This window comes from Trachurus japonicus, chromosome 22 (genome assembly GCF_045865225.1).
Source record: "Trachurus japonicus isolate A0001 chromosome 22, Traja_1.0".
Lineage (NCBI taxonomy): Eukaryota > Metazoa > Chordata > Actinopteri > Carangiformes > Carangidae > Trachurus > Trachurus japonicus.
In genome coordinates this window covers 17633086-17655203 of record NC_140928.1, presented here as the reverse complement: position 1 = coordinate 17655203, position 22118 = coordinate 17633086, and the positions used below count along the sequence as shown (strand labels likewise).

General features: G+C 43.1%; 2 protein-coding genes across 2 annotated transcripts; one reads left to right on the top strand and one right to left on the bottom strand.

Annotated features, from left to right (window-relative positions):
- Nucleotides 1-3545: 3545 nt before the first annotated feature.
- On the top strand, nucleotides 3546-12337 carry entpd5a (ectonucleoside triphosphate diphosphohydrolase 5a). Its single transcript, XM_085766823.1, has 13 exons — nucleotides 3546-5461; nucleotides 5904-5983; nucleotides 6308-6451; nucleotides 6851-6926; nucleotides 7455-7490; nucleotides 7949-8037; nucleotides 8123-8202; nucleotides 8337-8398; nucleotides 8490-8591; nucleotides 9274-9417; nucleotides 9536-9592; nucleotides 10478-10593; nucleotides 10800-12337. The coding sequence occupies exons 1-13, from the start codon at nucleotides 4996-4998 to the stop codon at nucleotides 10881-10883; spliced, it is 1536 nt and encodes a 511-aa protein (XP_085622949.1). The 5' UTR covers nucleotides 3546-4995; the 3' UTR covers nucleotides 10884-12337.
- A 213-nt stretch (nucleotides 12338-12550) lies between these two features.
- On the bottom strand, nucleotides 12551-21552 carry coq6 (coenzyme Q6 monooxygenase). The gene is made up of 12 exons (XM_085766816.1): nucleotides 21165-21552; nucleotides 20669-20803; nucleotides 19137-19195; nucleotides 17128-17254; nucleotides 15727-15857; nucleotides 15520-15627; nucleotides 15178-15240; nucleotides 14962-15069; nucleotides 14083-14285; nucleotides 13781-13896; nucleotides 13255-13421; nucleotides 12551-12678 (listed from the first exon to the last, which is right to left on the bottom strand). Exons 1-12 carry the CDS (start codon nucleotides 21364-21366, stop codon nucleotides 12649-12651), a joined length of 1449 nt encoding a protein of 482 aa, XP_085622942.1. The 5' UTR covers nucleotides 21367-21552; the 3' UTR covers nucleotides 12551-12648.
- Nucleotides 21553-22118: the final 566 nt, after the last annotated feature.

Sequence of the window (22118 nt, the reverse complement as noted above, 5' to 3'; positions counted from 1 at the left end):
CTTTCTGGGAGTTAGTGACCAGTCAGATAATATTATGCAGGGCCGGCTCTACGCAGGGGCAAGAGGGGGCAGCGCCCCCTCCAATAAATGTCTTGCCCCCTCAAATCCAAATTTTAGAAGTTGAGAAAGCACATTTTAATATACTCAAAAAATGTGTATATTACAAGTTGACAAAATTATCTGCAGTAGCACAAAAATCCGCCGAAAAAGGGACTGTTCTTTTCTAAAATGTTCTGTTCTTTTTTCTTTCTTTTTTTAGTATTCATAAGACTACCTTTCAGTTTTGCAAATCTTGAACATAGTAGACCCCCCCCCTTCTCAGAGTACACCAGAATGCTTCACTCACATTTTAAAATCACAAAAAATTTGACCCCCCTAAAGGGAATTAGCTACTCACCTTTTTCACCCCCTCTGGATTTGCAATGCATCTTCAGGTACAGTATATGCACCCCTAACCCCCCATATAATGTGGCTCTTTGCATTACGACAGTAAAAAATTTGGGCTCTAAGACCCTGGTTGGCCACCCTGGCCCCTAGTTGGACAGGTCTGAAGGCAGAGGCCTCAAAGTGCAATCCACTTCTCCAGGTTGGGGTTGGACACACAGCCAACAACCCAATTCAATGAAGTTACTATAAGCACAGAGAAAAAAAAGTGCTGGAGCATGATGTGTTCACATGATGCCCCCTTCACATTTCTGACTGCCTCCTCATATATGCCTGCCTAGAACCGGCCCTGATATTACGTGTTAGTGCAAGTTTACACTGCTGTATTTGTATTAATATTGTAATTGAGTATTGGGAATAACTGTGCAGTGACTCTAGCCTAGAAATCTAGACGCACCCTAGCGGCAGCAAATACATTTTAATGATATAGTCTGGCTTGTCAGGCTACAGTGACTCTTAATAAACTAAACTCTATGAGAAGAGTGATGTAGGCTACACTAAGGTAAAACATTGTTTTTAAATAACAATGATAAACCAGATAACTGTGATTTTTTCTTTTAAATGAAATAAAAAAGGATGTTTTGCTGATAGATCGATGTCACTAATATTTTGAGCACTCTTTTTCTTTTTCAAAGCAAGTTTCCTTCCAAATGCACAACAGCACAGGTGTTGCCTAACAAAGCCTTCACAACACCAGCACCCTGAGACTGGGGCAGTTAGCCTAAATTTAATTCAGGAATTGTTAGCTTTGTTATTTACACTTGTGCATTTCTTATACTGATATCAAATATTCAGCATCCCATAGTTAAAAGCTTAAACGTACTAAACAGCTGCCCCTTTTTTTAAAGAACTTATATTCAAAATTTACAAGGTGAGGTCCAACCAAGAGTCCAAAACTGCCATATATTAAACGTATGTCATTTTCAGTGATATTAACTGTGGACAAACATCCTTACATTTTAGATTAGATCAATTGTTTAACATAAAAATTTCTTTTCCGTCTGTTGGCTAATTGATTAATTAACTCAGAATACTAATAACATTCAGAATAATGTTGGTCTGGAATTCGAGACCAACATTATTCTCACTCAATGGAAAATCATCACCAACAATGCAACTGTTTTAACTGATACCCTTTCCCTTATTGCCATTTATTTTCATAACATCACATTTACTCATTTGACAGATATTTTTATCGAAAGTAAGTTACAAGGGAGGGACATCACTAAAGTTTACCGACTGGTGGCTGTTGCTTCTCGTAACGCTTGGTGGCAGTTTTGTGTTATAATTGATAAACAAATTATAAGACACAGATGTCTGTTCATGCTCAACAACCTCTGGACTGACACAGAACGGCTGTATTTGTCACTTGTCTTGTAATTACAGCCTTCTTATGCTGGGCTCTATCAAACGGGATCTGTTTGCACATGATCTCCTCCCACATGATGACATGAGATACATTTGGCTCTTGTCAGCAGTATTGTCCATGTTGTCCTGAAAAGAACTATGTGTTACTTGCTGCCATGCCCACAGTTGTTTTCTGCTGTAGTTATGGGAAAACCACTAAGATCAACGTAAATGCACTTGGCTTACATCCTCGAAGAAGCTCATCCAACCGAAACAATGTAAAGTTAGCTCAGGTCATGATTCAAGCTCCAAAACCACTAAATTCTACCCATCATCTTGTTCAGCTTTCTGCAGGAGCCGGGCCATGTAGATTGTTCATCAAACAAAAACGTAGATATCGCAAAAGTGTTGGGTGTAGCTACTGTAAACTGAATCATATAGGGTCGCTCTCTGCACTGGCATCACGAACAGAGTTTGAAGACTAAATTTAAAGGTAATTACTATGACAGTGAGGAGAGAAAACTGAAATAACCCTGAGCTTTTCAAAGCTGTCATTATCACTGGAATTGTAATGACAAGGTTTGGGTCTCTTCAATGGACTTTTTGGGGTAGGACACCCACAAACACGGCATTCCTGAGGGTAACATTGCAGCATATTAATGATATATTGGACAGTGTAGATTACAAAGCTGGGGTCCCTTCTCATGCTTTACGGTTTCAGTTAACTTGAAACAAAATACCAAACCTTGTCTTGAAACTACTTCTTGTTTAAAGACATTGTGCTTGTAATATGCTGTGTCATGTTACACAGGGACAGTTTACATGGTAGAGCTACACATTCTTATATCATTGATACAAGAAACATAATATAGTTTTTCAGTGAGTTGTTTTTGTTGCATGTTCTTAGTAAACATTCACAATGTGTAAAAGGTATTCTGTAAAATCTAGATTCAAATGAAACTTTAGTTGCAGTCACCAATGCCATTGCATCATGTCATGATGTCAGAATAAAGTATGTGTGAGTTGAAAACATGATTCATGCACCAAATGTCCTTATTGCATAAAGCTGCCCAAACACTGAGCATTACCTGTATTAACTGCTACATTAACCTCAGCTTTGCATGTGTCTGGACAGCACCAGCAAGAAAATAACCAACCAATTTCAAATTGAACACACACAGAACTTGTCTTCCTTAAATTTTCTTGTTGGACATTTTTTTTATTCAGATTTTATTAGTCACATTATCACACTGTTAACATGTAACCAAGACATGTATGGGCACTAGTCAGTGAGAGGTCCTGCACATACGCTTTGATAGGGGATAAAGGACCATTCTGGTGAGCCACAGGATTGAAAAAAGTAGCCACAGTATTTTGAAAAAAGGAAGGAGGAAAGAAAGTCCAATATTTTTAGTCCAAATTACAGTGTTGGAACAGTGCTTTGCACAGTCGAGTGTCCTGGGAGTGGAGTGGCATGGTGGGTGGACGCTGGTGCCAAGCCCCACCCTCCTCACATTGTCCTCTCTGTGGACTTCCTGCACTTTCTTGTGCCTGTCTGCAGGACCTCTGTCCTCCTCTTTACCCTCCTGGATGGGCAGACCGTCAGCTCGCTTTCTGCCTCCATCGCCTCCTGCATGAGATGAAACGGTCTCATGTGAGCTCATGATAAGTCAAGGTTGGGACGGGGTCAGTTCCCCAGGGATGCCTGAATTGCTAGACTACCAGCGCCTCCTGTTTCAGATCTCTGTCGTCTTTCTGTTGATCCAAAGTGGGTGAAAAATATCACAGCCCAGTACAAATCTCAGTTCATGTCAGGTCTCTGACTTGATGTGCCTCCGTCCGTGCTCCACTGCTGTTGGATGTCTCTCTGCATCCTGCAGTCGAAGCTGGTGACTCTGAACATGACATGAGAAAGCATTAACTGATACATTACAGCATGGTTTATGATGCTGTGCCAACCACCCACCTAAAGCAGAGAAACAGCCACTCATGCTTTTCATGCATTCTCTCGTGAAACGTGCCTTGCTGCCCAAATATTTTTCCCTTGGAAAGCCTGTGGTTAACACAGGGATGAGTGGGAGTGAGATGATTGCTAACATTCTTTTAACTTTTATGCCAGCTGGAGTGCAGGTCACATTTGCATTTTTTAAGGTTGGTGAAACTGCTGCAGTGGATTTAATGCTGTGATTATTGTAGGATCATGAAGAGGAGGTTGAAAGGAGATTTTTTTTATTATACATGCACCATTCATTCAAACTACTGAACATGAGTTGTTAGTAGAGGTGGTAATCATACTCTCTTTTATAAGCCCCAAGACCAAACTCTTTTTGAGGTTCTGTTTCGGTGTATCCTGAAAAATGAGCACCAGCGATTGTTGACCGGCACCAGTAAAGGTTCACTCCATCTGAAGACACTGGAAAATTGTAATATTAAAGTTGCCACTTATAAAGCCGCAGTAATTAATTTCAAAACTCTACAAACGTGCCTTTATAACAGCTGAGAAGAAACTTACATGACTCCTAATTTAGGCAGTGGCCAAAGTTGAGCACTTGTCAAAGTTGTGAAAGTCCAAAAAGTAGCAGAGTGAAGGAATCTCTGAGTCAGATTACTATACAAGTCTTAAATACACTCATAAAAAGTATTTTAAGACCCTTTCTTTTCAATTTGTTCACTGTGGACCATTCATAGCCATTCATTTTGACTTCTTTATAAACCCCATTCTCCTTTCCTACGGGAATTTTTTTGGCTCCAGAGCAACCAGTAAAGATGAGGAGGGGAAAAAACATAGCCAAAAATAATTCTCCTCCTCCTCCTCTTAAAAAAAAAAGGGGGGGGGGAGAAGAAAAAAAAGATGGGAAAAGCTGCTGGTAGGCAGGTAGTCCGTCTCCAGCTCAGCTCCCAGGAGGGGGGACTCCTGATGGAGTTGGGATGGACCGTCACAGGATTGGTGGATGGCTGCTGTCGGTGTGGCCCTATGCCAAGCCCTTATGTCTTTATATACTGTAAACAGATGACCGGACAGTCCTGAGTGTGCATCGCATCCACTCGACCTCTCTCCATCCCCGCAGGGCCTCTCTCAGTCTCTCAGTCTCTCACTCCAGCATCCACCGGGCTTCTTCTCCTCCTTCTCCACCTCTTCAGCTCTGTTTTGACCCTCCAGTTGTCTCCTCTATCTCTCTATCTCTCTATCTCTCTCTGGCTGTGATGACAATGGCCACGCCGAGTCTGCTCCTCACTTTATCCGTCTGGCTTCTGGCAGGGAGCCTCGTCACGGAGGCGACTTACTACCGGCACCACCGCTACATCCCCCATTTCTACCGCTACCGGGAGCACTCCGCCAACACGGAGAACCTCCTCCCCGAGGTCTCCAACAACCCCCCGGTGCGTGAACCCTCGCAGGCGCAGCCCGGCGTGCCCACCTACCCGGAGATCCCCGAAGTCTTCCACCCGGCGCCCGAGGTCATCCCCCCGATACCCGAGGCTTTCGACCCGGTGCCCGAAGTCGTGCATCCTGCACCTGAGCCGTACCACCCGCCCGAGGTGGTGTACCAGCCGGTCCCCGAAGCCTCCTCACCCGTCAACACCAGCCGTGTTTTCCATGGGATCATGTTTGACGCCGGGAGCACAGGCACCCGGATCCACATCTATAAATTCATCCAGAAAGACCCTGGTGAGTGCACCGCTCTGTCTCTCTCATACACACATATTCACATTCACATTCACACACACTCTCTCCCTCCTTCCCTCCCACTGTAAACCAATTGCAGGGCTCTAGCACATGCAGCTGGCTCCCACTCTGTCTGCCTGCTGTTAGGTCATTCAGTGTGTGGTGTAAGGACAAGCATGCACTGGCAAAGTTCATGGGCAGTACAGTTTCTAAAAGCAGCCAAGGTGGACATTTAATTTCCCTGGCTGTCTGACTCAACTGTGTGAAACTGCAGCAGGATGTAGGTGAAGGGCTGCAGTCTAAATATCTCTTGTGGCAAAAAAAAGGAAACAAAAAAACAAAAAACTATACAATTATATATACTGAAGCTTCTGTTTGTTATTCCTAGATGTTAAACTGTTGCTTCTCTGGTTTATAATGTGTCTATACTGACTTCTGTCTGTAGTTGAGCTGCCGGTTCTGGACAATGAAATGTACCATGCAGTGAAGCCCGGACTGTCTGCTTACAAGGACAACCCTGAGGAGGTATGTATGTATGCATGCACGTTTACGCCATCACTTGTTATTAATGATCAGGTATATTAGGGAGTTGTTCACTGTCTGCAAAACACTGGGATTTTCTTTGGGTTGGGCTTATGTGATGTAAACACATTGTAATTACAAAAATGCCTCCTGCTGATGCCATCACCACTGGCTGCCCACTCCCGTCTGCTGTATTCACTTAGCTTTGACTTCGACAAGACTTTAATACGTGTTTGTTTGATTTTAAAATCCCTGTCTCTCTCCGTTTTCTGATTGGTCACATATGTTAATGCTGCCGCCCGTTCCTGGTTTCTACCTCCTCTGCAGGGTGGCAACACCATCCGACAGTTGCTGAAGATCGCCAAGAAGACGGTCCCAGAGGAGGACTGGAGGAGGACCCCGGTGGTCCTGAAGGCCACGGCGGGTCTGCGTCTGCTGCCCGAAGACAAGGCCAACGCTCTTCTGAAGGAGGTGAGGCGCGTTTTTCTCTCTGCCCTCAGACAGTTTGGCACAGACACCACCCGTCCCGCCAAGGAACGGAGATGAGAAACCACTAAGTGCTTACAAGTGTCACAGAAAAAAAAAGAGAAGGCAGCCATTCTGCCCGTTTGGTGGCTATCATGTTGCAAAAAAACAGCTGTTGTGGGGTTGTGTGGAGTAACCATATTTGTCATTTAAAGTATTAAATCCAGGCTTCTGCTGCAGCCGTGCTTGTGGCTGAGTTATCTGTCATTCTAACACAGACCAGTTTGACTGCCACAGTCTATAGTAGAGCAGAGGATCCAGATGTGTAGTTCAGTACAGTATTATGCTCGTTTTAAAACTGGTCGTAGTTAAATCAAATGAAATGATGCTTAATGTTTTCTACAGGTCAAAGAGGTGTTTGACGAGTCCCCTTTCTTTGTGCCAAACAACAGTGTTTCCCTCATGAACGGAACAAATGAAGGTAGGTTATCTATTATTGTCCTGTGACATAGTTGTGCTGTACACAGAGCACTGAGATATTGTCTGTCTGGCCAGGTGTTTTTACTGCCTCATTCACTTAGGATGTATCAAACAGAGCCGCTCTCATAATTCTTTTTACAAGAGGTTTGTTACTACCTCATTGAGACAAATAAATATACCAGCGTGAGTCGCTGTCCCACGCCCAATAATTTAGTGTGATCCTCCACATCGCTTATTAAGACACCCTCACTATGTTGTGTTTCATCAGAACTGTGTGCCATTCATTATCCTCACTTTATGAGTGCAATAACTTGACATCTGAGACAATTGTAATTACCTGGGCTGGTCTGCAGTCCTACATGTTCGACCAACACTAGTGCTTTAATATTAGCTTAATGAAGGAGAACATGACTTCAGTTTGTTTATGTGAGCCTGACTACGTTTGAATGGGAAACTGCAGCACAGGCCAGTTGTAATCACTTCTCAGGTTTTTGCTAATGTAGACATTTTCACCCATGTGCTGTTTTAGGAGTCCTTGCCTGGGTCACAGTGAACTTCCTTACAGGTAAGACATTGCTTGTGTTTTGCTATGGTAGTGTTAGTGGTTAGGAGGCTCATATCTGAGGCTCCAGTGTACACAGAGGTCCAGCAGTGAAAGACTCTTGTCTCCTGTCTGAGGTTATGAGCTTGAATCACTGGCCACACTCAGGTTGCAAAAACAAGCAATATTCCCTCACATTTTTTCACACAGCTATGGCACCATCATCATCACATTTAATTTTGAACGTCAACAACCTTAAGCACCAAACCAATATTGTATTTGCCCTCTTGTTGGGCACAACATAATCTGCATGCATGCATCCGTCCAACACCAGGGGCTGTCACAGGAATAGATTCTAACTAAAACTCAAGACACAAGATCACACAGTATTGCACTGTTTGTTGCTCTGATGATTAAATCTTAACATATCATAAGCCCTTTATCCACTGTGATGAGTTTAACCTTGTGCTTATTTGCTGTAGGTCACTTGTACTCCAACACAAGGAAGACGGTGGGGATCCTGGATTTGGGTGGAGGATCTACACAAATCACATTCCTTCCTAAATCAAAGGTGAATTAAATATTTGATCTGGTAAATGCATATATATTCAAAGGTGTACAACATGCAACTAAACATAATGTTGTTTATCCAACAGAAAACAATTCAGACTGCACCGACCAGTTACATTGCTGGATTCAACCTGTTTAACCACACATACCAACTCTACACACACAGGTAAATAACAAAGATGCTCTGTTCTCTGTGGTTGTGTTTTGCTCATTGGAAATTCATTTATTATTATTCTGTAGAGTGAAACACACGATTGTTGATTTAGAAACTCACCATAATTGTATGTCACCATCACGCAGTTACCTTGGAAATGGACTGTATGCGGCTCGACTGGCAACTCTTGGAGCGCTAGGAGCTGATGGTAGAGTATCTAAAACCTTTTTCCACTTTTCTACTGGCACTCTTTCTTTCCTAAATGTTGGAAGATGGGAAACAGTTGTTTGTTTTCCCAGGTCTGGATTGGAAAGTCTTCACTAGTTCCTGCCTCCCGAAAAAATTCAGAGAGGATGTGACTTTTGGAGGAACCACCTACCAAGTTAGCGGGATTCCAGACGGTAAGATAAAAGCACTTTGAGGTTTTGATAGGCTTCCCAGTGCCTTGGAAACAACCATCAGTGCATTCCTTTCTTTTCTCTGGAGGACAATACAGTACAGTATCATACGGCCTCACATGAGAACATTTACCCGCTGAAGTTCCTGTAACCTTGGCGCTAAACGCATGTTTTGTCATACTCTCCCGCTTTCTGTTTTCCCTCTTGAACAATTATACTGCAGTCAACCTTGTATTTAAACGAAAAGAAAACTGTCAGTTAACTTCACAAATAAGGCAGTCACTCCCATACCACAGTCAAGTAGCCAAAAGATGCTGGGCTTGTCCCTGAGTTGTTATTTTTTTTGTGTAACGAGCGGCTTGATCTGGACCGCTCACAATTATGTGGTAAAAATAGACAGCGCTAACTGCCGCTCTTGTCAGCACATGGTTTTGCCGGTACAACTGCCGACACAGCTATGCCAATCATGGGACTGTGTGAAACTTGTCCCTCTGGGGCTTCCCTTGGTGAGCCCCCAGCTTCAACATGTGGCTGACCTCACCACCGAGGCTCCAGACTCTTCCGATTGCATGCCACCCATCGCTGCCTCCATGCACATTACATGACTGTTTACTCCACACGTTTTGTCATTTACTTTAATTATTCCGTTACAAAACCGTATATTTCCTGCCTTGTGTTTCTTCAGGCTATGCAGGCTACAAGCTGTGCTACTATGAAGTGATGAAGGTAATCAAAGGAATAGTGCACCAGCCTTATGAAGTGAAGGGCAGCAGCATCTTCTACGCTTTCTCCTACTACTTCGACAGAGCTGTGGAGTCTGGCCTCATCGGTGAGTGGGCCCAGACCAAAGAGCCACCTTCCAGTGCCATTATCTCGCATGTTAATTATCATCTTTTGCACAAAGTAGGTATTCAAATGACATGTTTGTTTGTTTTTTCTGCACACAGATGGCAGTCGTGGTGGTTCGATTGAAGTTAGGGACTTTAAGAAGAGAGCTAAAGAAGGTAAGAGTTACATGTTATCTTCTCTAGGCTTAGATAAACTTGTGTACGAAACCAACAATCTTACAAGTTATATATATCAGCCAACCACTCAAACTTCATGCAGAACAGTCCATGCTCCAAACAGCAAGAGCACTAGCTTGTTTTTGCCCAAAGCACTCAATGGTACAATGGTGCCAAATTGGCACAGCTTATGCTGTCAAAAAAGAATTTATTACAACAGTAAAGTGTAACCGATTATTTGCTAAAATGTGTTATGGAGGCAGATTGTAAGATAAATGTAGTTTATTATCAAGTAAATGTACGTTAACATCACTATAAAAGGTTTCAGTAGGTTAAAAGATACACACCATGCTTATCGGTTCGGGTTTGTGACACTTGTAATGTCCGTGTCAAAGCAGATTTATAGCGAGAAGGAATGAGCTGCTGTGTTATATAAAGCTGTTTGTGTTGTGAGAACACTGTCACAAGTCTGGCTCAGGCCGGGCTGGCAGCTGAGCTGAAGATGTCTGTCTGGCCCAGGCAGGAGGGCACCTGACAGCCACACAACACCTGGGGGCTGACACATGCTGACCCAAACACACACACACACACACACACACACACACACACACACACACACACACACACTGTGTACTAGGCAGAGCCACCCACCCACAGCCTTGCGCTGACCCTCAGCCATCCTCCTCACACCTCCCTGTTTATTCAGCCAAACAAAACAGAAAGGTCATCTTTTAATCATGTAGCACAGGGGTTAGAAAAGCTGTTTTTGTGTTGATACATGGAATGTGACTCTATTACATGATGCAACAAATGCTTTCTTCGTCAGATGCGCGCGAAACCCGTGCTAATGTTATGTCTGAAACCTGTGGCTTTTTGTTTTTGCAGTGTGCAACAAAATGACCAAATACCGTGCTATCAGCCCGTTCCTCTGCATGGATATGACATATATCACTTGTCTGCTAAAGGAGGGCTTTGGCTTCAAGGACAACACTGTGCTGCAGGTGAGCAAATCAGAGCCAGGTTACTGTGGACAGTGGATGTGGGAGGAATACACAATGTGAAAAGCTGCACGACAAAACCTTCACATTCTTGCTATGCAGTATTTCACAAGATTACAACAATTTTCGATCTGCATGACAGTAGGCGGTGGAAATTGTTTGCTCCTCTGTGGTTTTGATGGAATTCCTCCTCTGGCTCTGTTCAACAGCTCGCGAAGAAGGTGAACAACGTGGAGACAAGCTGGGCCCTGGGGGCAACCTTTGACTACTTCAGAAACCTCAACATCCACTAAGGACAGCTTGCTGTCGCTGCAGCCGGCACTGAGAGGGACAGTCTGCCACTGTGAGGCGTCCCTTCCTCCATCCACCCGTCCGATCAGCCCGTCCCCTCACAGACACACCCGGTCCCACCACCATGCTCCCTCACCCACCGTGCCCCTCCTCAATCCCTCCACCTCAGCACCCTGCGAACACTCCAAGAACTGTTGAAAAAGAAATCACTATATTTTTATAAGGCCAGCTATTTCTACTGTATGTTGAGCTCATAACTGGTGGGCTGACTTTATTTTTGTAAAACGTTTACATGTTTGATTCCTTATGGGTGTCTGATCTGAAGTGTCTTTCTCACCTACCTGTTAAGTGTGTAGAGGGGAATTTAGAAGCAATACGACCAGTCATGGTATTTTGGTGCTTACTGTGGTCCTGGTGCGCACTGTACAGTGCAGTGGAAAACCTTTAACTTTCACTTCTTTTTAATTCTAGTAGTAAATATCGAACAGGACCCTAATTCATTTGCCCCTAGCCTGTGACAAGTTACATCGTTGGATCTCGAGCAGATGAAACCCACACAGCCTCTTTTCTTCAACTTTGCACATAACACTTTATTTGCAGATATTGTAGCTAAGACGTGATCAGATGCTTTGATGTCAACTAGAGAGTTGTTGTACATATTCATCACTAATGTTGGATTCATCCTGACTCAGGGGGGCAGAGAGAGAGAGAGAGCGCTGTGGGGAGATGCCTCTCACAGACTGTGTTGTACAGCTTTTACAAGTCTGAGGTTAATGCCTGTATTTTTCAAGTTTGGCCATTATTGTTTGTTTTGTCTAGAGTGGAAAAGACCTTATCAAGCAGAGCTAAATTGCAGGGGCCTCAGGTCTGAACTGTATATTAAACCAGCAAAAGAAAACCCTCTCATCAAGGGAAGATTTTGCATTCAACAACATCATTTACAGCCGTTAAATGCAACAAAAATGTAAACAGAAATTATGTTTTAAAAAAAAGAAAAGAAAAAAAAGTTTGACACTCATTACTCCTTCACTTGATGCTGGTTGCTCAAAAACATTAGAAATATTGAATTTTTTGAATTATTTGTAATTTTTCTTGTGAACTGTACAAATATTTAATTACTGAAAGTTTTATCTAATGTAGAGTATTTTAATTATCCTCATATTAACTCTTGGACTTTCTGTGTAACTGCTCCCTAAGCCATGCCTTTGCTGTCTTTTCAGTATTCAACATGTTCAATAACTACTGCTGTATATACATAATGTAAACTTATATTAGTGAATTACTTTGACAGGAACGACTTCTACATTGCGGAAACTTTATGCTGCACAGTTGAAATGCCTCTATGTTCATCAGTATGGATAACCTGATGACTGACATATGTACATTGTTTTTATCAAATCCAGTTGAATAAGTGTGTACTATACATGTATGTTTTAATAAAACATCAAAATGTGAATTGTGTATCGATCCAGTTTTTATGATCAACACTTTCTCTTTCATTATCTTTAAACACTTAGTTCATGTTGTTATTCACGACTGTAGAGTCTATAGCTTCTTCCATCTAAGACTGAAGTGCTTCACCAATCATGGGTGATATGTTACAGTCTGCTCTGGGCAGCTACAAAATAGTGTGCTGTTTGTTGAAGTGAATTTATACACCAAATCACCATAGAGTAAAATAAATCTTTATTATATTAGGTTTTTTTTACAGTCACATTTTCTCACAATCACTGGAGATCCATCAACGACCACTCCATGATGAATCCATCACTTGCTTGCAAATGCTATGATCTGATCCTGCAGAGACAAAAAGAGAGATGTATCAAAACACATTGTAACCTTTGACTCATGCTTACCAAAGGCCTGTTACAAATGAGCGTTACTGCAGACCTCTATATAAGACCTGTAAAACCAGTGAAATCACATCATTTAATAGATAGTAAAAGAATGGAAAAGAATGACACGTTCAACTTTGTGACTCCATAGTGAAATGCCTTTACAACAAGTTACAGTTGTGTTGGTCTGAATCACTTAGTAGGGAATAAAGCCCTTTCACATGAGTGGTCGGTAATAAAAGGGGTGTGAAAACACAAGCCAACACCGCTGTCCGCTGCCCCAGGGCCAGCCCTGCACCCCACCCACACACTTTTGGTAACACTAAATTTGGGGCTAAACTTAGATGCCATAGTAGTAGGTTCAGAACCCTGGAAATTATAGACACCGCTAAAGTAAAGCTCCGTGTAATCAGAAAAGAGGGTGGAGGGTGAGTACAGAGAGGAGGCGGGGCTTAGGTTTGACAGGTGGTGGATATTATCTGAGCAATGTCCAGGTTCGCTGGGACGTACAGGAGCTCGTGTCTGACGGGGAGCTTACTTTCAGTGCTGGGAGCATGTTGGTGGCCTGCAGACCCAAGGTGCGTAGGAGAACCACAGGAACGGCGTTAGTGGAGTAGAGGCGTTTCATGAGGTCGATGGCAGCCATCATGGGAAGGTTGTGCCGCTGGCGCTCGGTTTCATACTCTAAAAGGTGTTGCATTGCTCCTGCACCGAGAAACAAAAAACTCAGGGTTAAAACTGAGGACACAGTTTAAATCTGTGTATGTCTGTCATATGTTTTCTACATTGAGTCACGACGCTATTTTCACTTCAGAACATTCAACGGACGGAAAAATAAATACAATATCTCATAACAGGATTTCCATTTTTATGAAAAGCAACTTACATACAGTTCCTGGCAGAACAGGCAGGAAAACATCAAATAAATGTTGCCGGAAAAGCTGATGCTTTTTATAATTCAGATCAACAGCATGCATTTCAGCAGGGGTTATGGAAAAGAGCTTAGGGGGAAAACCACTACGCTATAGTTGCAGAGCTTGCGTCTGTTTAGAGTTCCCACTGACCCAGGTCCTTCCCGTTAAAGGCCGCCTGGCTAAGGAGCTGTGTGAGGCAAGCCACATCCCCAAAGCCTAGGTTGGCTCCCTGACCCGCCAGTGGATGGACACGATGGGCTGCATCCCTGTAAAGACAAACACATCCTCCACTATCCAAACACACACAGTGTACGGTGGGCTATTTTTTATGCACACAGTAAAAACAAGAAGTCATTCCTTTACCACTGAAAGAAGGGATCAACTAAATGTAAATAATGAACAATTAACAGCACAAAAGTGTTCAGAGCACAACTTTGTGTGAACTATCTTACCCAATCAGAGCCACCCGGTGCCTTATGTACTCTGATGCGTGGCCCATGCCCAGTGGGAACATGACCCTGGTCTTTGGGCCGATCCCAGCCACGCTCGGGGGGAGCTGTCGAGGTGAACCTGCGGACGGCATGATGGTGGACAGGGCGCCACGGAACAGAGAGCCAGCCGTCTCCATCAGCTCTGACTGGTTCTCATTATTCCACTGTCAGTACACGCACAGACGGGGCACGGCGACGGTCACAGAGAATGAGAAATGGCCAGAAGAGAGAGAAAACAGACATTATGCCTTTCGAGTGGACAAAGAAATTAGCTGACATAGGAGCAAAGCTGAACTCCAGGCCAGAGAAAGTGCTTTTTTTCCCCTCCCTAACTAACTGGTTTGGCAGGGCTTCGGGAGCTGGGCTAATTAAAAGAAGATGCCGGCCAGGCTATGCAGTTGAATTAGCTCTGTTTGAAAAACATTCCATGCAGTAATGGTCGACACTGGGAGACCACAGGTTTAATTAGCAAACCAGGCCTGAAACCAAACGTGACTCAACCGTGCTGACCCCGTCCATCAGCAGGCCCAGTAAAAATAGCCCGCTTGGGAAAAAGGAGTTTCTCCAAACATAAAAAAAAAAATGGATAGGTATATCATTCTCAGAGTGAAATATTAGTATTGTATAAAGTGTGGCCAAAACAATGACAGTATTGTTTGTGTGAGTCACTGGAAAGAGCTCAACACGTGCGTGAGTCTATGGAGAACCCCCGCCACAAAACGCTACACGGCTTCACAAATACAGACCATGTTGCACAAAGACGTTGCCTGGTGACAGATGTGGAATCTGAAGGGGGAGACACGACGGCATCTGTTTGTTTATCACCAGAGTCGGACTTACGAAGGCAGAGTTGATGGCGTCGACGAAGCTCTCCTCGTCCAGCTCCAGCAGCTCCTCGGCGAGCCGGTGGCTGGTGGACCAGACCAGGGAGCTCTCTGTGTCCGACAGCTGCGGGGCACAGAGTGTGGACGCTGAAGCTTCATCGAGTGCTTATAAATGTCACAAACAGATAGGTTGCAACTACCACCACTGCAGTAAATGATGTAGATATATTACCGGTAGCATAGCAATGGGTCCTGTTGGGAGGAACCTCTGCCATGCGACATTGTTCTCCGTGGGCTGTCCAAGACATAAATTAAATCAAATTAAATATTATACTTAAAGTGTTTGCTGTTGTATGGCTATATTTTGATTGCATGTACTGCACATAAAAACTATTTATAATAAAGGGTACTGCTGGGAGACATTAAAATAACTATAATAATAAAAAAAACAATGAGTAAATGAAGTCAGCAGCATACAATAATGCTTGCTTCAATATTCCTTTGCACTAATTATACATTATAAAATTGAGTATTAAGCATTACACCGTATGCCTGTGTTAAATGTGATACTCACTTCTGAGAGGTGAAGCACAGCGACAACAGCAGACTGGTCATAATTCCACTTGACTGTGGGAATCCCTAGTTCCCTCCTCACCATTGAGTTTGGTCCATCAGCACCAATCTGGAAAAACAGATGAGAAAAAGGAAAAGAATAAAAAAAAAACACACAAAAGGAGAAGGAGAGTACTGTAGGGTCGAGCACAGACGGAGTCAAACTGACCAGCAGCTTGGTCTGAAGAGTCTCTCCGTTCGCCAACCTGACCTGGACCCACGGGATGGATTCTGCGACGTGGTGGGGATTGGGCCACCTATACTTCACCACCTTGGACCTGTACTTCACTTGCACATTATCTGACAAGCACAAAGACATAGAACCGGTTCAATACAGAGGCAGTGGGAGAGAAAAATAAAGCAGTGATCCTTCAAATAAAAAGGGCAACTGCTGTGACTCTCTCACAACATAAGATCAATCTTGGTTCTGTGTATGTATCGTCAATCTAAATCAGTGCTTTGCCACTTTTTCCTTGAGAGGATGGTTTGCCTGCAGCTAAAACAGTGGAAGATCTATAAACCACCTCATAAAACACTACTGGTTTTCCTCCCTGGCACATGGTAGCTGCCGAAGTTCACATCTGACAATCTTCTTAATGGTCTTGGCCTGCCACATTGCACTGACTAATAGTGTTTATCTACAAGCACACCACGCCACACTTTTGCACACGCTGCCAGCTCGTAGGATTTTGCACTAAATCTGCCCATCTTCCCAAAAATATCAGCAGCTGGTCATCCCCGAACATGAAAGGATGAAAGGATCCCGAGCTGCACGCTGGCTCTCGCCGAGTTGGAGCCGGACCCATCCGCAGAACGGCTACTGGTTCCTGAACGCTGATGTCAAATATGGGTTTTCGGTGATTGGAGAGCAGGGTTACATTGAAAACAGCTGCTGGAGGAGTATACTACTCCATGTAGTGCATCTTGAGCATAACAACACCACGAGAGGAAAGAGAGGGAGAGAGAGAGAGAAGTGGACAAATGGGAGGCACATGAGGCAAGAAACGTGCTGTAACCACACATCCGTTGTTTTGCGCAAAATGTTAAAAACTGTTTATAAATATGCCACTTTAACCGTCAAGAGTTCTGTTTTATTTGAGAATCTCACACAAAAAAAGTCACTCTAATGTCTAACGGCGACTCAGAGCTCGACACCGTCAGAGCTTTGGTGTCTCAGGAGGTGGCGAAAAGCTCGGGAGCACATGGCAACTTTAAATAGGTCACTGGACCACTTCACGTGTCCTCAGAAGATGCCGGGGATCAGCAGTTCCCAAAATGTGAGGTTTTTTATTAACAAATGGCAGGAAAAACACAAACGGCTCCAAGAGCTTAACTTGTCTTTAAAAACAGTCACCGGGAGAGAGAGAGAGAGAGAGAGAGTACAAATAAACAAGACCTGGGGAATAGGATGGAATAAATGTGGTGACATTAACTGCCAGACTCAGCATCCATTAAGCAGATGGAACAGGAATCAAGAGGTCTCACAGAGCTGCTGCTGCTGCTGCTGCTGCTGCTGCTGCTGCTGCTGCTGTGTGGGGCTTCATGTTTTAATCATAAATGCTGCGCTTACCAGACAGACAGTCCAGCTGTTTAGTGAGCGCAGCCACAACGATGTCATTCTCCACGATGTACGCCATCTCGTCCTGCAGGTTGTCCTTATCGAACGTGATCAGGGCGTCTGAGCAGGCATCCCAAACCTAAATGAGAGACCCATTACGCCTGCGGTCTTCCAAGTCTATCCTTTAATGCATCCTCTTTCCGTATATATAGCCGGGCAGCAAAGCGTCGCTTCATTGAGCTAAACACATCAAAGTTGTTAGTTGCTGTCGGAGGTTGGCACGGCCTTCATTCATCAAACCCAGAGTGATGAGGGTCACCAGCACCCCTCTGCTGATTTCATCTTTAATGGAGCTCTCTGGGGTGGAAGAACCGAATGACATTTTGTGATGTGGATTTACACAAGAAATTTCTTGGAAACACAAATAACAGATGACATGTTTGTGAACATCACAGAGTAAGTCAATATTTATCCGCGACCAAAAGCGGAAGAATGAGATATAGTTTTTGGCTACTGTAATTCCAGCCTTGGAAAGCACTGTTTGAGTTTAACATGAAGGGGGTGAAAGTGTTTGTACAAGGTTAATCCTCTCCTGAGTTGTAGCTATGGTGACAGAACCCATCATTGTGCAGTAATATGCTGCTGCTCTACTTTTTTCCAACTTGCCATAAAGTAGGGGGATATACCCTACAGAAAACCACTAATGGCAGTGGGTTTGCAACTTGTGATAAGTGGTTGGGGAGAAAGATTTACTGAGACCAGCCCAAAAATTGTTTTGGTTTTGTTTAATGCAGGGTGAATGATGCAGCTAAGGGGAAGAATGAGTTGCTACTTTCTGTGCAAGAACTAAAAAAAATATACTTCCTTGCAACTTTATAGAGAAAAATTTGCACAAAATGAGGCCTTCATGGCAAACGTTCGGTTTGCCTTCTGTTTCGAATCTAAACCCTCAATGCCTACTGCACATTTAACGTGGAAGAGTATTTTACTGCGTGGAAAGAATGTTATTTAGAGCTGACCTGCAGTACATACTTTCCAGTGCTATGGCTACGATGTATATGACTGAGATGCAACGGGCAAACAAGCCAAAACAGCGGTAGCATAGTGAAGGTATAATGGGAGAGGTACACTACCATAATCACTGCAAAGCTCTGCATGATGACATCTTGGGCCCAGAGAGAAACCCTGCGGTCGCGTGTTTGGTACGCACAGACCACATCTTACAAGCGGGACTGAGCCTGCACCCGCAGCCGTAAAGCCGGTTCACGTTGCAGCAAACAACCACTCTCCTAATCTTTCATCTTCTTCCCGTTGTTCACATGAATCTTCATAATTAGAAGATGTGGGGCATGAGTACCAATTTGAAAATGTCAAAAATGATTTATTCTTCATAGAGAAAAATGGCTTTAATAAATAAGTCTTGGATGTTCAGAGAGCGATGAAGTTCTCTGAACAAGCCTGGGGATGGACTTTTCTTTTTTTTTTTTAACTATACCTTATGTTTTTAGGCTTTCAGTGCCAGAGAGCCGGCATAGCTACTGAAAAGGCATACATTTTACAAAGGAATGAACAAAATGCAAGTTGCATGAAACCACTGTTTGCCATTATAATGTGAACAATTACATACCATATACATGATTATATGATACGGTATTGTGTTGCTTGTTCATTACGTTGAATGACTGAGTAGAAGCTGAGTGTCACAGATTTTTCTCTCCACAAATTGTATGGTGCAATGATTGATGGATGACAGAAATACATACTGTATGCCAGTAAATTAGAAAGTCTGGAGGACATGCAGAAAAAATCTAGTTGGGTAACGGAGGGATTCTGGATGCTGTTCAGAGCTGCAGAAGGCTGCAGATTTTATTTTATTTTGTCTTGAAATAACACTTTTCTGAACTTTTGACTTGGCTGCACAGTGGTAGTTAGTGTACTGTACTGTACTATACTGTACTGTACTGTACTGTGCAAATAAAAAAAGCAATAAAACATAATAAGAGCACTGGAGATTAACATACCTGCATTCTTTTATAGGGCTTGCACCGCATCTCTGTGATGTGGTCCCATGCTCCAATACCTGTATGTGCAAACACATCGAAACAATTACAATTAATAATTCAATGCAACTGTGCACACCAGTGTATTACACATAATCCTTACTGTACTCAAAGTCAAAGTACGTCGTATAAAGAAAGTTACAGTTATAAAGGTAAAGGTAACAGAGAAAGGTCTTGACCTTACCCTGTACCAGTGCCATGAAATAATGCATTTTATGAGATGGTGCTATACAAATAAAACTAAAACATAAATTCTGTAAATCTTTTTTTTTTTTAAAGAAAGTAATATAAATGAATGTGCAAATGGAAAGTGCATTAGATAAAGGCTGAGTTGGAACAGGCTAATTTTGTCTCCACTGTGACCAGCAGTCAGGTGTGAATCTAGGGATGTCACTGTGATTTCCACTGTTCAGGAGAATGAGTCAAAACCCACCCATTAATAAAACACTGTAAATGTCAAAAGAAGGGGGGAAAGTTGTGGTTAACCATTGACTCACTATTGACTATTGTGTGAGGAGATTACACTGACATGCTAAATGCTAGAACTTAAGCCCACGCTACTGTATGTAGTTGGAGATCTGAATTATCTATACAATATAATGATAAACTCCTTCTGCACCACTACGAGGTTTCTGATCTGATTAAGGGGATAATACTGTTAAGACAGTTCAAAATATTTCAAGGGAGCAGAATTTATTTGAGATGTTTAAGCAAAACCTTACAGTCTTTGTGTCTCACTTTCAAGATTATAATTATCTGAAAATATTATCATAGTGAACTGGGCAGACTGCAGAGATACTGTAATTGTCACTGTCCAGGCTTTCATCGCTGAACTGTTCAGAACAACCACATGCTGTGCTTGATGTTATTTTAGGACATGAGTCAGGATAAATGTGGATGGACTTAAGTGTTTAAGAATCAAAGTAATTGCACCTAATGATTGTTGTCTGCATAATTATATGCAATAACAAAACACAGAGGTCTGAATTGATATTCATATTCAGCTACTTCTCATGGATTCTAGACCCGACACAGTAATTTAGGACAAAGAATATGTTTCACAGACAAGTCTCTCCAGCTGAGCTAAACTTACTCTACCTGGCATCCCTGACTCTCCCTTTCTCCCTCTCTCTGGCTTCCTAATTGTATAATCCTGAGAGAAATACCTTTAAATATAAAATTGGGCTGTGGGAAAACTAAACTACCACCACCTAACCACCTGAACTATGTCAGGAGAAATGTCAGATGACCGGGTGAAGAGGTGAAGAGGAAAAACTGAGGTCAGATATGATCCTTGCTAAGCCTGGGTGACTGGACAGTGTCTGATCCCTAGCTTACCTTGTGGGAGTCATTCACTAGTCTGGCACTACAGGCTTCTCCCAGGAAGGGAGCTAATCACCACATAAATAACTTTTTGTTTTATTTCCTGTCAGTGCAAACACAACAAAATCTGCTGTTTATTGATGCTACGTTGTGAAAGGGGGATACTGTACCGCTGAGGAGTGTGGCAGAGCCTGGACTGATGGAGCTGACTCTGGTGCTGTAGGTGTCTGGGACCTTGTCCATCACTTTCTTGTTGCCTGCTTCAAGCAGCAGAATCTTCTTACCCTCCAGGTTGGGGTCCATGCCTGTCCGTAGTTGAATGAATGAAAGAAATCACAGCACATATATTAGAATGAGTATTGGTAGTGATACCAGAGCAGACTCATTTATCAGAATAGACGCATGTGTTTATATTCAGGCATTCTGCACCATCTCTCCTGTTACATAACACTTTGAAATTAATTTTTAATCGCTTTCTGGATAACAGTGACAAGGTTTATGTAACTCTACATAGATAAATCAGGTTTGAATGAATAGAAAGAGCAATACTTAACACTGCCCTGTAACAGTGCTTTGTAATACAGCCTTTTGTTTTCATGAGGACAGGTTATTAATAGCTACATCACATTAAATATGGTGACTGAGCACAATGAGGGCATCACTCACCCAGGGAACATGCCATTGCAGATCCAACCATCCCTCCCCCGGATATAATAACATCATAAACATCTTTCTTGCCAGGGTCGTCCCCATGCTCTGCACACACTAATCCTCGTCTGATGATATTTACAGCAGATACATGCTTGTCTGTTATAAAACACCGGCCAAGTCCGTTGCAGGCCAGCGCCGCCTTTGAGAGCTTGTGCATTATTCAGTCGTCACCCTGTCTTCATAAGAGACAAGCCGCGAATCAAAAAGGTGAAAGCAGTCCAACTCCGACGTCTGGATACTTTCATATGACAGCCAGACAGTTGATTCCCCTTGAATGTGTCCTAATAACAGCAGCCGTGTAATCCTGCCATGTTGTGTTGACAAGCGGCGCTCCAGAGGAAGTACTTCCGGTTTCCTGTCCAATCACAGAAGACGTCTTACGCAGCCGGCGCTGCCGCTTCTGTCCACCGACAGTGCTAATGCTACCAAAACGGACGACTGAGGGCAAGTGGAGAAGACTTGCTGCATTTCAAGTGTTATATTAACCCTCTGTCTACTTCATATCAACAACAGACTTAAGCTTGCTGTGAAAGCTGCCCTGCGTCTTCTCAGCGACGAGTTTGGAGACCGCTTCGACAGAGAGATAACATACTACTTCCTGAAACTGTTTTTTTTTTTTTTTCCAGGTTGGAGGATCATTACTACTTTTAAGTTGAATTTCGTGACTATAGCATGGTTTTAAGTGGTCCACAACGGAGAGTGTGTTTTTATATAATTATAGAAGTAGATTTGTATTGAAATTGTAGCTTAGTTAGCCTTAAATAGGCTACATGTCACAAAATCTTCATCACACACTGTTGTAGGCGCAGAGGTCTGGTCACCATGGTAACCCGTTTACACAGACTGAGAGGAGGTTAAGTTTGAAGTTTTTAAATCAATGGGGAAACATAACATGTCGTTAAAACACTA

Bases quoted from the DNA above. Each gene is read 5' to 3' on its own strand.
- coq6 (XM_085766816.1), bottom strand. From the start codon at position 21,366: ATGCACAAGCTCTCAAAGGCGGCGCTGGCCTGCAACGGACTTGGCCGG. The intron at 19,196-20,668 runs GTACAGTATCCC...TTGCACATACAG, and splicing joins CTCTGCCACACTCCTCAGCG to GTATTGGAGCATGGGACCAC. The intron at 15,628-15,726 runs GTCAGTTTGACT...CTGTTTTTCCAG, and splicing joins CTCTTCAGACCAAGCTGCTG to ATTGGTGCTGATGGACCAAA.
- entpd5a (XM_085766823.1), top strand. From the start codon at position 4,996: ATGACAATGGCCACGCCGAGTCTGCTCCTCACTTTATCCGTCTGGCTT. The intron at 5,462-5,903 runs GTGAGTGCACCG...TTCTGTCTGTAG, and splicing joins ATTCATCCAGAAAGACCCTG to TTGAGCTGCCGGTTCTGGAC. The intron at 10,594-10,799 runs GTGAGCAAATCA...TCTGTTCAACAG, and splicing joins AGGACAACACTGTGCTGCAG to CTCGCGAAGAAGGTGAACAA.